General features: G+C 32.8%; 2 protein-coding genes across 3 annotated transcripts; one reads left to right on the top strand and one right to left on the bottom strand.

The window, feature by feature from the left end:
• The first annotated feature begins 6958 nt into the window (after window positions 1–6958).
• Window positions 6959–11770, top strand: LOC107605551 (phosphorylated adapter RNA export-like protein). Of its 2 annotated transcripts, none has more exons than XM_016307460.3 (5): window positions 6959–7359; window positions 8143–8248; window positions 9533–9676; window positions 10168–10471; window positions 11137–11770. In XM_016307460.3, exons 1-4 carry the CDS (start codon window positions 7088–7090, stop codon window positions 10441–10443), a joined length of 798 nt encoding a protein of 265 aa, XP_016162946.1. In that variant the 5' UTR covers window positions 6959–7087; the 3' UTR covers window positions 10444–10471; window positions 11137–11770. The 2 variants fall into 2 exon arrangements, with proteins under 2 accessions (XP_016162946.1, XP_016162948.1); XM_016307462.3 differs by lacking the exon at window positions 11137–11770 and adding an exon at window positions 10604–10653.
• LOC107605550 (putative protein phosphatase 2C 72) lies at window positions 10801–14643 on the bottom strand. Its single transcript, XM_016307458.3, has 5 exons — window positions 14423–14643; window positions 13437–13775; window positions 12620–12734; window positions 11508–11734; window positions 10801–11295 (listed from the first exon to the last, which is right to left on the bottom strand). Exons 1-5 carry the CDS (start codon window positions 14600–14602, stop codon window positions 11092–11094), a joined length of 1065 nt encoding a protein of 354 aa, XP_016162944.1. The 5' UTR covers window positions 14603–14643; the 3' UTR covers window positions 10801–11091.
• Window positions 14644–15432: the final 789 nt, after the last annotated feature.

Here is a 15432-nt window from a genome sequence, read left to right as displayed (position 1 = left end):
ATTTTCATATAATTAATCTCCTCTTCGACTTCATCTCTTCTTCTTCTTTTTCATACCCTTGAACTACACGTTGTGATCTTCGGGAATGAAGCTTCACCACCTTCCCAGCCATCTGTAGCATCATCATAAACAGAACAATACCATAGTTAAAGGAAAACAATGCCATTCAGTTCCTAAAAGAAGCAGTCTAGGAATACTGAGGGTCAAGCATATCAAAAAATATCAAAACAGAAAGTAACAAACCATTCTCCAAACCAAGTCTTCAGGACCCAATGGTTGAGCTGGACAAGGATACAGGAAATGCATTGAGTACTGGAAAACAAAATAAAAGCAATTAATGCCAAATAGGAAAGCAAGACATTCAACTAAATATCAATTTTAGAAAAATAACAAATATGCAGGGTGATTAGTGGTTATATTGCACGGGACATAAATTATGCTTAAACTTGCCATTGGCATTGGGAAACAGTAGAAAATTTTTACAAGGTTTCAGCAGCAAAAAACTGTACATAACCCAGAATACAAACCTTGGAAAGATTTTGTTGCATTTCTTTTATACGAGCAGCACTAATACCTTTCAAAAAATTTAGAAGCCAACTTAAAGGATTTGAGGTCACATTGGACCACAAACTATTTGGAAGAAGAGTTTCATGGTTTCCCCTCCTATAAGGATCAATGCAGTTGCAATTCCTACTGATAAATAAACAGTTGGAAAGAGAACAAGCCACACCCCCAATCTTTCACCTTAAAAAGCAAGGTTGAAACCTTTTCAAATCATGCAATGATAGTTTTAGGACTGTTATATGCATATAAATCTTCAATTAACTTGGTTTGAGTACCCAACATAGTTTTTGAGGATCAATTATATGTAAAGCATTTTTGCATTGTTAATTATGCAACTTTACATCAGATTATAATGCACTTCTTTAAAAACATATAAAGAAATAAAACAGTATGGCATGAAATAAAATAGAGATTTTGCAGCAAGGTCTACTTTCACTATTTCTGTGCTAAGAATCAACTCTATACCTGCAATCAAACATTTAAATTTGCATTTGGAAAATCATTGTTAGGGACCATTTTTCTAATTTACTCTTGTTTTCACTTAGCATGAGAGCCTAGTTGTCCTTAAAACTATCCAATAATTGTGATGAACCAAACGTAATAATCACCTTTTTCATTATACCACTCAGGAAGCAATCTTTCTCTTCCACTTCCAACACAAACATGGAAACCAGGAAGTCTAGCAGGGGCTGCAAAATCCAATTGTCACATCAAGATAATTATAGCATAGAGGGAGAGAGAATATCACAACTTACACTCAGGAAAAAGGTAAGTCTTGCTTAGTACAGGACGTTCATAAGGTGCTACCTACAGAAAATACAAAAAGAAAATACAAGGGAACATGTATTAAGACAAAATGTAAAGAAAGCCTACTAATGCATTAAAAAAAATTAATCACCACAAGAAAATATATTTTTTCAATCCTGCATACAACTCCCTGTTTCATCCGTGTTTCATTCAGGTTAAATAGAGCAACCCTACAAACCCCAGCCAGCCTTCAAACCCTAGACACTACAATGAGACCGAAACTCCAGAACCTCAACTATACTAACAACTTGCATATCATGAACCAACACTGTATTGAAAAAAAAAAAGAAGGTTACCTTGAGTCCGATCACAAAGTCAGAACCTCGTGCTTATGGTGGTGAAGGAGGGGAAGAACGATAACAACTTCTGATCGGATTACTTCTTCTCTCAAATTTTCCTAAACCCAGCGAATACAACCCTATGGCTATGCCATTGATGGGGAGATGAAGAAGAAGTCCGAAGGTGGAAGAAGAAGAGATAAGTGAAGTGAAGTATTTGTGTACGGTGTCGTTTTTGGCTTTTAAGGGTGTCAAACCCAAAACGACGACGTTTTGGACCCCTCCCACGTGGCAATCCAAGTCCACGTCAGCGCTCCGGTGATGACTCATCACCTGAAATATGGCTAGGGACCACTTTGAGTGCTCGGAGCTCTATCTGGAGGACTACAATGGGAAAATCGGGATCTTAGGGATTATTATGGGTATTTGCGTGAATCTCAGGGACGACTATGGGTATTTACTCTACACTATCCGCAAGGCAAACATCTTCACTATATACCCTTACCATTTTTTTTAAAGACAAATAATAATAAAATAAGTAAAAATATTTGCGCAGTAAAATTATTTTCTTAATTGAAAATATTTTTTCTAAGAAGTATTGTATATACTAAAAATATTATTATCTTGGCACATTCATTAGTTTTGAAATTCATAAATATTTTATTAAACATTATTTATATACATCATACTTGAAATTCAGATGCATAGAAAATAAAACTTAACAAAAAATTTATTATTTATTTACATTAATACTTAACAATTCCATATATTAAACTATTCCATCATTGATCAAATGACCAATATTTCCTTTAAGATCCTCAAAGAAATCAGATACATAATAATGAGTGGTGTAATTTTCAGTATTATTTGAAACAAAATTCGTTTGAGGCTAACAAGTTACCATCAGTTCTCTCTTATGCAATTAGCTTTTGGCCAGCAGCTAAATGTTTCCCATTTAAGAATATTCGGGTGTGCGATATATGTTCCCATTGCACCACCTTCTCGCACCAAAATGGGACCCCAAAGAAAATTGGAGATATATGTTGGATATGATTCTCCCTCTATAATGATGTATCTTGAGATACAAACTGGAGATGTATTTAAAGCCCGATTTGTGGATTGTCATTTTGATGAATCAAATTTTTCAATATTAGGGGGAGAGAATAAGCTTCCTGAAAAGGAATTTAATTGGAATGTATCATCCTTGATGCATTTGGATCCTCGATCAGGGCAATATGAACTAGAAGTTCAAAAGATTATACATTTGTAAACAATAGCAAGTGAATTGTCTGGTACATTTTCTGATACAAAGAGGATAACCAAATCTTATATACCAGTTGAAAATACCCCAATTCAAATTGATATCCCAGTTGGACAAATGGCCACTAAAACAAATTCACGCCAAAAGCGTGGTAGACCTGTCGATTCCAAAGACAAAAATTCTCGAAATAGAAAAGAGGTAAATTCCATTCCTGCAGAAAAAGACATAGTAAAGACACCTGCAGTTGTCCAAAACTTTGATATAGTTTTGACGCCAGAAGACGTTCAGATACCTGAAAATTGTGAAAATGATGAGATATCGATAAATTATGTCTTTACAGAAGAAAAATGGGATCGGAATAAGACAATTGTCAATGAAATATTTGCATATAATCTGACATTAAATATCATGCATGAAAGTAAGGATCTTGAGCCAATATCAGTCGAAGAATGTCGACAAAGAAATGATTGGCCAAAATGAAAAGAAGCTATGAAGGCTGAGTTAGACTCACTTGCAAAACGTGAAGTCTTTGGACTTGTAGTCTGTACACTAGAAGATGTAAAACCTGTTTGATACAAATGGGTATCTGTGAGGAAAAGAAACCAGAAAAATGAAGTTGTATGCTACAAAGCTCGACTTGTGGCACAAGTTTTTTCACAAAGACCAGGTATAGATTATGAAGAAACATATTCCCTTATAGTGGATGCAATAACATTGCGTTATTTGGTCAGTTTATCCGTATATCATAAACTACATATGAATTTAATGGATGTGGTAACAGCCTATTTATACGGATCATTAGATCATGATATATATATATGAAATTCCCTGAAAGATTAAAGATATCTAAACCATCCAATGAATATTCACAAGGGTTATACTCAGTCAAATTACAAATATCTTTATATGGTCTAAAGCAATCTAGACGAATGTGGTATAATCGTCTTACTGAGTATCTAGCCAAAAACACATTCAAAAATGATGATATCTGTTCATGTGTTTTCATAAACAAATCTGCATCTGGATTCATTATAATTGTTGTGTACGTTGATGATTTAAATATTATTGGAACTTTTAAAGAGATTCCAACAATTATAAAAACTCTAAAAGAGAAGTTTGAGATGAAAGATCTTGGAAAGACTAAATTTTGTCTCGGCCTGTAGATCAAGCATTCAAAGAATGGGATCTTTATTCATCAAACAATGTATACAGAAAAAATCTTGAAGAGATTTTATATGGATAAGTCACATCCATTAAGTACCCCAATGATTGTAAGGTATTTGGATGTTGAAAAGGATCAATTCCATCCTAAAGAAGAAAATGAAGATATCCTTGGTCCTAAAGTACCATATCTTAGTGCCATTGGAGCGCTAATGTATCTTGCTAATAATACACGACCTGATATATCATTGCTGTGAATTTGTTAGCAAGGTATAGTTTCTCTCCAACTAGAAGACATTGGAATGGAATCAAACAAATCTTTTTATATCTTCATGAGATGGTTGATATGTGATTGTTCTATCCATATGGATCCAAGTCACAACTAGTTGATTATGCAGATGCAGGATACTTGTTTGATCCACACAAAGAGAGATCTCAAACAGGATATCTATTCACATATGGTGGTACAGCTATATCATGGAGGTCTACGAAACAGACGATTATAACAACATCCTCTAATCATGCTGAAATACTAGCAATACATGAAGCTAGTCGTGAGTGTTTTTGACTCAGGAATCTGATCTAATATATTCTGTCATCATGTGGACTGATTGATCAGAAGATAGCTCCAACTATTCTGTTTGAAGATAATACAACATGCATTGCTCAATTTAAGGGTGGATACATCAAAGGTGATAGAACAAAACATATTTCTCCCAAATTCTTCTTCACTCATGATCTTCAAAATCTAGGGACAATTGATGTCCAACAGATCCGCTCAAGTGATAATCTGACAGATTTATTTACAAAGTCACTTCCAAAATCCTCCTTCGAAAGATTGATACATCAGATTGAAATGTGCCGATTTTGAGATATTAAATAATGGTGACAAGAGGAGGAGGCTGTACTCTTTTATTCTTGGTCAGATTTTTTTTCCATTGGATTTTTCTTGACAAGATTTTTAATGAGGCAGTCCCATCACAAATAATATTGTACTCTTTTTTCTTTACTAAAGTTTTTTCCCATTAGATTTTATTTAGTAAAGTTTTAATGAGACATATTCATAATGGTCATCCAAGGGAGTGTTACAATATAAATGACCACCAACTCTTCATCCAATTAAAGATCCTTGGATAGTACAAATCTTTAATGTAGACGGTGCCATCCTTTTCAAAACTTGAAAAAGTTAATCTTGTACAAGTATAAATAGGAGGCATAGTCAGAAGTAATATACGCACACGATCAATAATAAAAATTCTCTATCCCTCTTTTATACTGTCAAATACTCTTCTTTCTTTTATATATAAGATACTACATATATTAGTAATAGAGTAAATGCCCAAAATGGTCCCTAAATTTAAATCGTTATTCAATTTAGTCCTCGACTTTTTAAAATGACCAATTAAATCCATGAAATTCGAAAAAGTGCATCGCCGTTAGTTCCTTGCAGAAGTGCCGTCTAAACGTTGATGATGTGGCATTCCAGCTGTATGCTGATGTGTACCAAACTTGAATTTGATTCAAATTGGTACCTGAAATTGCTTAATAATATCCAAATTAATCCATTTTCAATTATAAAACCATAATCCCCAAATTATTGTCTTCTCTACTGTCTTCTTCTCTTCTTCGTTCTCACCGCTATCTTCCAGTTCATATTCATCCTGAACTATAACATCAATACACTTACCTAAAAACTATTTTAATTACAAGTTAATGTGGTTGGATTAATTTTAAGTTCAACACAGATTTAAATTATATGTATTCTTGCAGATTCGTCCATTAAGCTAAAATATATTTTCCATTTTTAAGAAGGTAACCATTGTCATCATCTTCAAGGTCTTAACATCACTTTCTAAGTTTGTCATTTTTTAATTGAACTCATGCAAAACTTTTTGTGAAATGGGTGTTGCACAAATTGATTCACCTCCATCAACCCAAACAGAAAAAATTACAATGGATTCCATACTGCAAAGTAAAAAACGCAGGTGAATCCAAACTCAAAGTGAAACTATCTTAACATTTTATTTAGAGCCATAACCTTACCTCATAGTTTGGACAACCATAAAATAGTCTATCAAGATTCTCTGTCGTCGTTGAGTACTTCATCACCATCCGAAGTCTGCAATTACAGAAAATGGCGTTCTTACCTCTCCTGTTGCACATTCTTTTGCTGCCATAAGGTCTTCCTATAGAGTTAGTTGTTCCTACTTGAGCTACTTTGGCTTCTCTCCCCACCACCCATCATCACTCATGCGGATGAGAAAACAAGATGAACTAGAAGATAGTGGAGAGGTCGAAGAAGAGAAGAAGATAGCAGAGAGGTTGAAGAAGAGAAGAAGACAGCAGAGAGATCGAAGAAGAGAAGACAATAATTTGAGAATTAGGGTTTTATAATTGAAAATGGATTAATTTGGATATTATTAAGCAATTTTAGGTACTAATTTGAATCAAATTCAAATTTGGTACACATCAGCATACAGCTGGAATGCCACATCATCAACGTTTAGACGACACTTCTGCAAGGGACTAACGGAGATGCACTTTTTCGAATTTCAGGGATTTAATTGGTCATTTTAAAAAGTCGAGGACTAAATTGAATAGCAATTTGAAATTAAAGGACCATTTTAAACATTTACTCATTAGTAATATATACAATATTAATAAATATATTAATCATATCTATTATATCGAGATAGTAATAAGCCACCAAAAAAATATTAAAATACTAATTGTAGTAAATATTACTACTAAAATTATCTAATTATATTATTTTATTTTATATTTATTACTTCTTCCTTATTTATTTATTTATTTTACAACAATATGTTAATTTTTTTTACGAGTTTGAATTTTCTAAAATTAAAAAATATGTAAAATTGCTAATTTTTTTTAGGAGGAAAGCAAATTCTTCAAATAAAGCAAAAACCACGTAATCATTGTGAATGGGTTTTAGGGTTTAGGGATTTTTCATTTCTCTGCTGAGATTGGAATCTGTGGTTTCTAGGGTTTCGTTGATATGGAGGGCGGGGATAACATTTTGGATGATATATTGGAAGATGATAACTTGAACGATGACGATGATGATGTTGAGATGGTTGATATTGAAGAAGGAGAGTTGGTGGAGAGTGTTGAGGCACAGAATGGTGTTGGAGGAGGAGATGCTGATGAAGCCATGAAGAAATCCAGCGATGAGAACAAGAAAAACATGCGTAGAGCTAAGAAGAAGAAGACGAAGAATAAGAAGCGAAAGAGGCAGGGTTTTGGAGCTGCTGGATTCAACATTGACAGGTCAACCTCTCTTTCTAATTTCAAAGGATATTTTTCCTGTTTGTTGCAAATTTATGATGATGATAATGATGATGATGATGATATTATCTACTTTGTGGCCAATTCTATTGACTTGTTTAGATTCATTTATGCATACAGAGTTTCATGAGAAAACATGGAAAATTAGTGGTGAAATATGGTTACTAAATTGCTTCATGTATAATTTTCAGTGTTAGTAGTAGAGCACCTAAACCCTTAAGATTATACGTTTAGGGTATAGCTGGGTCAATGAACCTAAAAGTCCCAAATTTTGTGCTGACTGTTGCATGAACATGGGTGTTAATGGGCTAAAATAGATACTTTGCGGCGCATCATGCCGCAACCGTCATGTTACAAGCATTTGGGAGTGGTCAAGAAAGACTCCACTCTGCTATGGCTGCTACTGCCAACCTTGGTTCCATGGGTGCCAGAGGCATACCTAATCAAATTGAATCAATTCCATGTTTTGGTGATTTGCAAACACAATGCATCTGATGTACAAGTAAACTCATTTACCTCTTTTAACATGTGAACATTTGTAATTTTGATTTTAACTGATTAAGTATTTAAGGGTCTTGAATTTGTTTCCTCTTGTCCGTGTGATCATGAATGAAAGCATTGTTTACTGGTCACTGTTTTTTTTCCCCTATCAAGTGACCAACATTTTCATAATTTCTGTTTGTCCCATGCGACAAGATTTTGGCACCCATTTCATTCATATTAATACATGAGTAATATCTAACCATTGTGCTCCTCCCTTTTCAGGTTTGTGATAGATACATGTCGGCGTCTGAAAGAGAAGAAGTCATACATGGTATATACAGCCATAGGTTGCCTTGGTGTCTCTGCACTAAGTGAGCTTGTCAAAGAGGTATTGGAATCCTATTGTGCATTGAAATGTTGATTCGTCTTGAATGTTTACTTAATTTATTAGTTGGTCTATGTTGTCTATACTATTTCCTATTAAATACCTTGGCCACTTGGAACAAAATTGAAGTACTGCCAGACATTATGTACTAACATTGCTAAGAATCCATTCCTCTTCAGTGTTCATTTTCCTTTATCAGAGGATTGCTTGGGTATATTCTTTTAACAATATTCTGGTATTCATATGTGCTGAGTAACCCGATTTATCCTACCTATGCTTTTTTATTTTTGGATAAAACCCATTCATCTTATTTTACTTCCCAATATGGGTCTGTGAAGTGTGCTCTGCTAATAGTTGTTAGAATTAGTTTCATTTCAGTGTAGCCATTTGACTGCCTCCTGATGCTTTCACTGATCTCAACCTTAGTTCTAACCTCACAAACATTTTTGGGTTTTCCATGGATTGATAAGTTGTCTATTTTCCTGATCCTAGCTTGTCACAATTTTATTCTTCATTGTCCTGTGCATTTTCCTTCTCCAAAGTCCAAATTAAATTGTTTTGTGATTAATATTTTTCCATTCTGAAATGTGGGTATGGCTTTGTTTGGGAGAAGATGTGATGTACTTGCTAAGAAAAGGTTAGAGTTTTGATTCTACCTTTATAGGATCATACAACCATTCATAATTTCTGATGCGTACAATTTTGTCCCTAACCTTGCAGATTTTAATTACAGAAGCTAGTTTGCTCGTTCCCATTCTCTGCTTGAGCTTTGATGTTCCTGGCTGATGAACTTCTTCATTAGTTAAATACTGTGAAGGTTGATTTCTTTTTTTTTTTTTTTTTTAACTCTTCATTCTGCTCTCCTAAATGGAGCAACTTGCAATGGAAGATCTGAGCAAAAATTGGATCTCTCTAAACTTACATCAGATTTGTGTAGACTGTTGAGGGTTATAGCAGTTCATTTAACTTATAGTAGGATCTCTGCTTAACAATCGTGAATGGTGTACACATTCAACTTATATTTACTGAATTATTATTATAAATTAAGAGAATTAATGAACTTTTGATGGTACAAAGTAAAATTTTAGTTGGTTGAAACGTGCTAGGCATCATCATCTTGACAGCATTTATTTAAAGTGGCTATACCCCTAAGTGTATGAGAGTAGTACTGAGATTGTATTTGATATGTAGATTATTTGTTGGAAAAGCCATTGGCTTTTATGTTCTTCTGTAATATATCATAGTTGATATGTCATAAACTTGTATAATGAAGTTTGGAAGTTGTAGGTGGATGCAATACAAGCTTGTGGAGGCCAGGAGACTGCTGACGGTAAGCGCCTACGGACTGGAGGTGGTGTATTATGGGGAATAATTAAACATCGAGAACCGCAGGCCTACAAAGAGATCATGAAAAAAGCAAGTGAGTTTGAGGTGTGTGATCAATCTATACGCTTCTTTCCCTCCACATTTTTTGTTTTCTGTTTGCAATGATAATTGGGGAGGTAGTGTTTGACATATCTATTGTTATCATTGGGGTAAATTTAATTGACTTTCCCTGATTTGCGTGATATCTACACTAACTTGCCTAGTGTTGCATTTACAAGTGAAGTGAGTGTCATATTTTATAAAATACATGGATATTGGGTGTAATACCATTCCTTCACAGATTAGTGTCTTTTCTAAATCTTTATCTCAAGGGAGGTTAGTGTAGTTTACCTTTATTTTTTTCTAAGAAAAAATTGAATTCTTCATTTGTTAATGGATAGTTTTGGCATCCTTTTCCCCTCAAGTAAAATATATTGAACCTTGTGTTTTAAACAAGTGTTATGGATAATTTAACTTGTAATGAAGGTTCTTCACACCATTATTTCTTAGGAGTTAGTTTCTGTTGTCACTGCTCATTCTTGTTTATGATAATGCAGAAACAATTCAGGCAGCCAAATCTGAAGAAGCAACACCCCTTGCAAAAGAAAGAGGAATCTTCTGAAGGGACGGCCATTACAGTTGCCGGCGAACATCAGGGCAATGCATCTGACAATAACTTGCTGGCATCATCCGAAATGAAAGATCAACTTGAACCACCATGTTCCGAGGAGAAAGAGAAAGACAAACGTATTCCAGTTCATGAAAGATTAAGGATACCAGTTTCCTATGATGATGAATTGCTTGGACTGAATGCAGATAATGATGCAGCTTGAGCCTGAACCACTTTATTCTGTGACTTAGGTTTTCTTATCTTTAATTATTTTATAATTTAATTTATGTGGCAGTTTCCCTCCCTTTTTTCTTACATTATAGGTAATAAATTTCTTTTATTATCTTCAACTAAAATTTTATTTATTTTTTCATTCTTGAAAGGGGTGCACAGATAAAGCAATTACTATGGATCATCAACTTTTCATTAGCAATTGAACCTCCTCACTCTTATATATATATATATATATATATATATATATATATATATATATATATGTGATATTATTTGAGCATATAAAAGTAAGTTTTATTAAACAATTAATGTCATTCAAGACACAAAATTGGGGTGTTATAGTTGAAGGCACACCAAAATTATATAGTGGTGAACTGAATATTGAGACTTGAGAGAGTACAATGGTTTGGACTTTGGATGTTACAAAACATTTTTCCTCACATGAATATATTGAAAGAAAAAGGAAAAATGAAGATGGCTATAAGGATTTATCTAGCCTAGTAATTTAAAAATTTCTTGCCCCCACATTTGTTGTTTGCTTTTGACATTTTCAACAAACATCACTGCTATGATTTTACAGAGGATGATGATATTATCTAGAAAATGAGTAGGTAGAGGTGCACTGATTAATGAAACTTTACACTTTCCACATTCCTGAGTTTCTTTTGTTTTCGTTTTTTAGGAAGAGGCAAACCACAGTGCAGTCATCAATCTTGGAAAAAGGGTACTTCCTTCTCCATGCAGCATTGGCTGCTTCCACCACTTTCTTTGCTGCTTCCTCTTCACTCTTTGTGGTCCACACTATTGCTGCAACCTCTATGTTGCTTAGTACATCCCACACCTATAATCCAACAAAAGCAAGGGGAAAAAATAATAAAAAAAGAGAGGAAGTATCATATTGTAACTTGACTACTTCAAACACATTCTTTGATTGGTACTAAATTTTGACAAATAGTTATGGTTATATCACCTTGCTATTCTTTCTTTGAAAGAAAAAAAGTTATTTGGTGAACATATTTTGTATCCAATCAGATGGCATTTAGTAACACTTACACCATCACTTGCAAGAACAAGGAATTGGTCAGATGATGTTAGAGGGTAATATGAAACATCAGGGATGGCAATGACACCATGTTCTTTGAGCAAGAAATCTCCAAAAGAACGAGACATGGCAAGTCCCGGTGAGTTCTCATAGTTTGGTATCCACACTCTTTGGATATGTGGTTCTTCCTTTAATGCATATACACAACCATTGCACCTCCTTATTCTTTCTGCTTCACCTTCATTCCAATGAAAATGTTACACATTAATTAATTGTTTCTCCATCAAAAGAATTAGTAAATTTCGTATTATATATAATTTATTTAAAAAACGTTTTTTATACTTTCTTTCTCATTGTGGTGTATAGTAAGAAATAATAATATCAAATATATCAAATTGAAAGTATTACACATTGTTATTTTTTATATTTTATTAACGTAATGTTGTAAACCATAGCAATGAAAAATTAATAATATTTAATATAAAATTAGATATTAATAATAAGAATAAAAATATTTTTGTTTTCATATTTAAACAAAACTAACAGTTTAAATTGTTAACTTATAATTATTTTATTTTGATTAGATTTTTAATTTTAGATACAATTATATACATAATGTAACAATAGAAAATATCATTTTATAGATAAATATCTTATATATTATAATATCAAATATTCATAATATTTTCATAATAGTAGCCAATGAGTTATAGCTCAAATGGCATAGTCTCCTCATACTCAATTAAGAGGTTGCGGGTTCAGGTCTCCTATCTTTGATAAAAAAAAAAATTCATAATATTAAAATTTTATTTAGCCCTATTCTGTCAACATTTATCCTATCAAGCATCTGTGTTATACCAAATAAGGCTTTATAAGGATTAAGCACATGATTAACGATTATAAAAGTGTAAAAGTATTGTCACAAGATCTTTTTCCTATTCTGAAAGAATGTGAAAAGGTGAAAACTCAAGTGAAGTCGACTTCACGTGAAGTTGATATTGAGAGCTGTTAGATGATTTGACTGAATTTTCATCTAACGGCTCTCAGGTATCAACTTCACGCGACTGCACTTGAGTTTTCACCATGTGAAAAAGAAAAGGGAAAAATATGCGAAAATTCTTACTAGGTAATCCAGGCTTCAAATCTGTGGTCAATTGAATGGCCATGAGTTCTTCATCACAGATTGTCCCCAACACTGCCCTTGAGTCACCCAAATTAGCTATGATAAGACCTTCACCCTGGTTATTAATTATTGCTATTGTTATTATGTTTTCATGTCAAACAGTTTGATTTTAATTCATTGTTAGAGTTTTACGGGGACATCTATAATCATGCGTTTATATGATCTTTTAAGTAATAATTCTAAAAATTAATTATGAAACAATACATTAGTTATTTGTATAATAGTGCGTAGAAATGCTTTTTTAATGTATAAATTCATGTATTTAAATGATTATTTAAATAATGAATTAAAAAATAATTATTTCTACCATCATGAAAAAGTATTATTGAAGGTGAAGATTCACATGCAGAAGTTTTCATATGAAGTTGAAGTTTTCATATGAAGTTGATAGTTGAAAACCGTTAAATGATTATTTAGTCAAATTTATCAAATTTTTAAAGAAAAATCTAGGGGGCCAGCAACTTTTTCAAATTCAGGCTAACATGTAACCAGCAAGGAAAAGTGAGCCATTGAATGAAATCTCGCACCAATCTTACACCATTAAAATCATCATTGATGGCTATTTAATGGCTACAAATCACAAAAATTACTGGTCCCTAACACTCCTCAATTTTTAAATATCAGTTTCACGTGAAGACAAGTGTATGTGGGTTTTCATCATTATTAAATATCTATGTAAAAGTTTTTTCATAGAAACTAAATCTCAAAAAAAAAAAAAAAGTTTTTAAATATAGCAATTTGATGTGTAAAGTTTTACCTGTTTTATGACAACAATAGCAGTTGTTCCACTGCAAGAACAATCTAGATTCTCTTGCAACTTGATCTCCTTGTCCATGAGCTTGAAAGCACTTGTAACTGCTTCTTTCCATATCTGAAAATTCTTTGGATCCTTATGATTGTCACCTTTGACTGTGTCAACATGGTCGTTTAGGGTGTTGGAATCACCATTTTCTATGTTATTAATCCTTTCAAAGGCATTCTTTTGGGCAAGTATGAGTGAAGATAAGTTTCTGTTAACCATGTTGCTCACCATGCGTCCAGTCCTTCCATGCCCGTCAAAAACACCACAAAATATTCCATCTTCCATTCCATAACCCTAATAATAACATGGACAAATAGGGAATTTACAATAATTTTCTATGAATTTACATGGATTGGAAAATGACAAACTCTATTTTCTATTTATAATAAAGAATTTAATTTTGATGTACTATCAGTGCAAAGTAGTTTTTATACGAGTATCTAATTACGTAACGTCACAGTAAATATACATATCTTTTACATTGACTATGTGAATAGTCATCTAAAAGAACGGATGTAATTGCACGACTGTAAAAAACGTTTTTATACTGTCTGTGCATCAAAATTAAACTCTTATAATAAAATCCCAAAGAGTCACTTTATTTTAATCTATTAATTTAATTAATTGATTTGCACATATAGTATAAATGTTTTACACTATTATTCGATGAGATGTTTCTGTTTGAAATGCTTTTAAAATAATAGGTAGTGATTAATGAACTTATATATTCTATTAATATAATCATATATAATTGAATAATCATATATTTTTTTCTATAATGAATCGTGCTTATAAACTAAAACTTTATATTTGTTTGTAGTTTAAAAAAAAAAACATTCCAACTGAAAAATGTCTTCTAAAACCAAGCAAATCATTAATTACTAAAAAATGGCCATGAAATTTAATTGAAGGTTGTCATATGATCAACAAACAAAACAAACCTGGTAAATAGAAGCAGCATCTTGGTTGAGTCCTTTGGTCCCTTGTTTAGAGTAAGCAGAACAAAATTCTTGATTACCACTTACAACCTTGTTTGCTTCAAATGTTATCACACACTCATCATAAACTTCTTTAGGGGCCCCATGAATCTCAGAAGATGCAATGGATATACAGATACCCATTTCTTCTTTGTTGTTATGCAATTATTTTGGAAGAGTGAGACAAAGTCCTAATTAATTAAGTCCAAATATATATAGTAAGAAATTATTTTCCATATTAATAATAATAATAATTTAATGAGGCCTGTTACACATACAAGCATTTTTGCCTTACAAGCTATACAAGTTGGCCCAAGTCCAAGAAAAAATAACGCGCACCACTCCTTTAAATTGAGCGTCCAACACACGCGCCTTACAACACGTTCATTATGCCGCACTCTTCCTCTTCCTCCTCAATCAAAACGCAAACTGTCAAGATTCAAGCGACATTCGAAACAAACTACGATTCTGCGAAGAGTAGAAGAAATCAAGAAGAAAAGATACAAATCTCCATAAAAAATGAAGAAACATTATTCAAGGTACTGTTTTACTGTTCTTCTAGGTTTTTTTTCTAGATTGTCTCTGCCATGTGCCTCATCATTAACCAACAAAATATTAAAAGATTTCAAGAAGAAATATACTGTCTCCCCCCCTGATATTTGGTGTATTTCTTAAATCTTTTGGGTGTATTGCTTAAATCCTTTGGGTGTATTTCTGTAATCGTTTGGTTTATTTCTGTAACCGTTTGGGTGTATTTCTATAATCCTTTGGGTGTATTTTTGAAGTTCCATTATCTTCAAAACAATTTCAAAACTTGATTTTAGAAACCATGAAAATAAAAAAAAAAAAACAGAAGGAAATAAACCCTAAAAATGAAAAATCGAAAAAGGAAACGGAATCTTTTGAAAAATGGAAGTTATATATTCACGCTTTAATTGATTTAGATTGATTTAAAAGTCTGTTAAAGAGGTCCG

The sequence above is a fragment of the Arachis ipaensis genome, chromosome B6, assembly GCF_059453495.1.
Source record: "Arachis ipaensis isolate K30076 ecotype BB chromosome B6, ASM5945349v1, whole genome shotgun sequence".
Classification (NCBI taxonomy): domain Eukaryota; kingdom Viridiplantae; phylum Streptophyta; class Magnoliopsida; order Fabales; family Fabaceae; genus Arachis; species Arachis ipaensis.
Note: the sequence above shows the minus strand (reverse complement) of the source record. Positions and strands in the feature narration are given on the sequence as shown.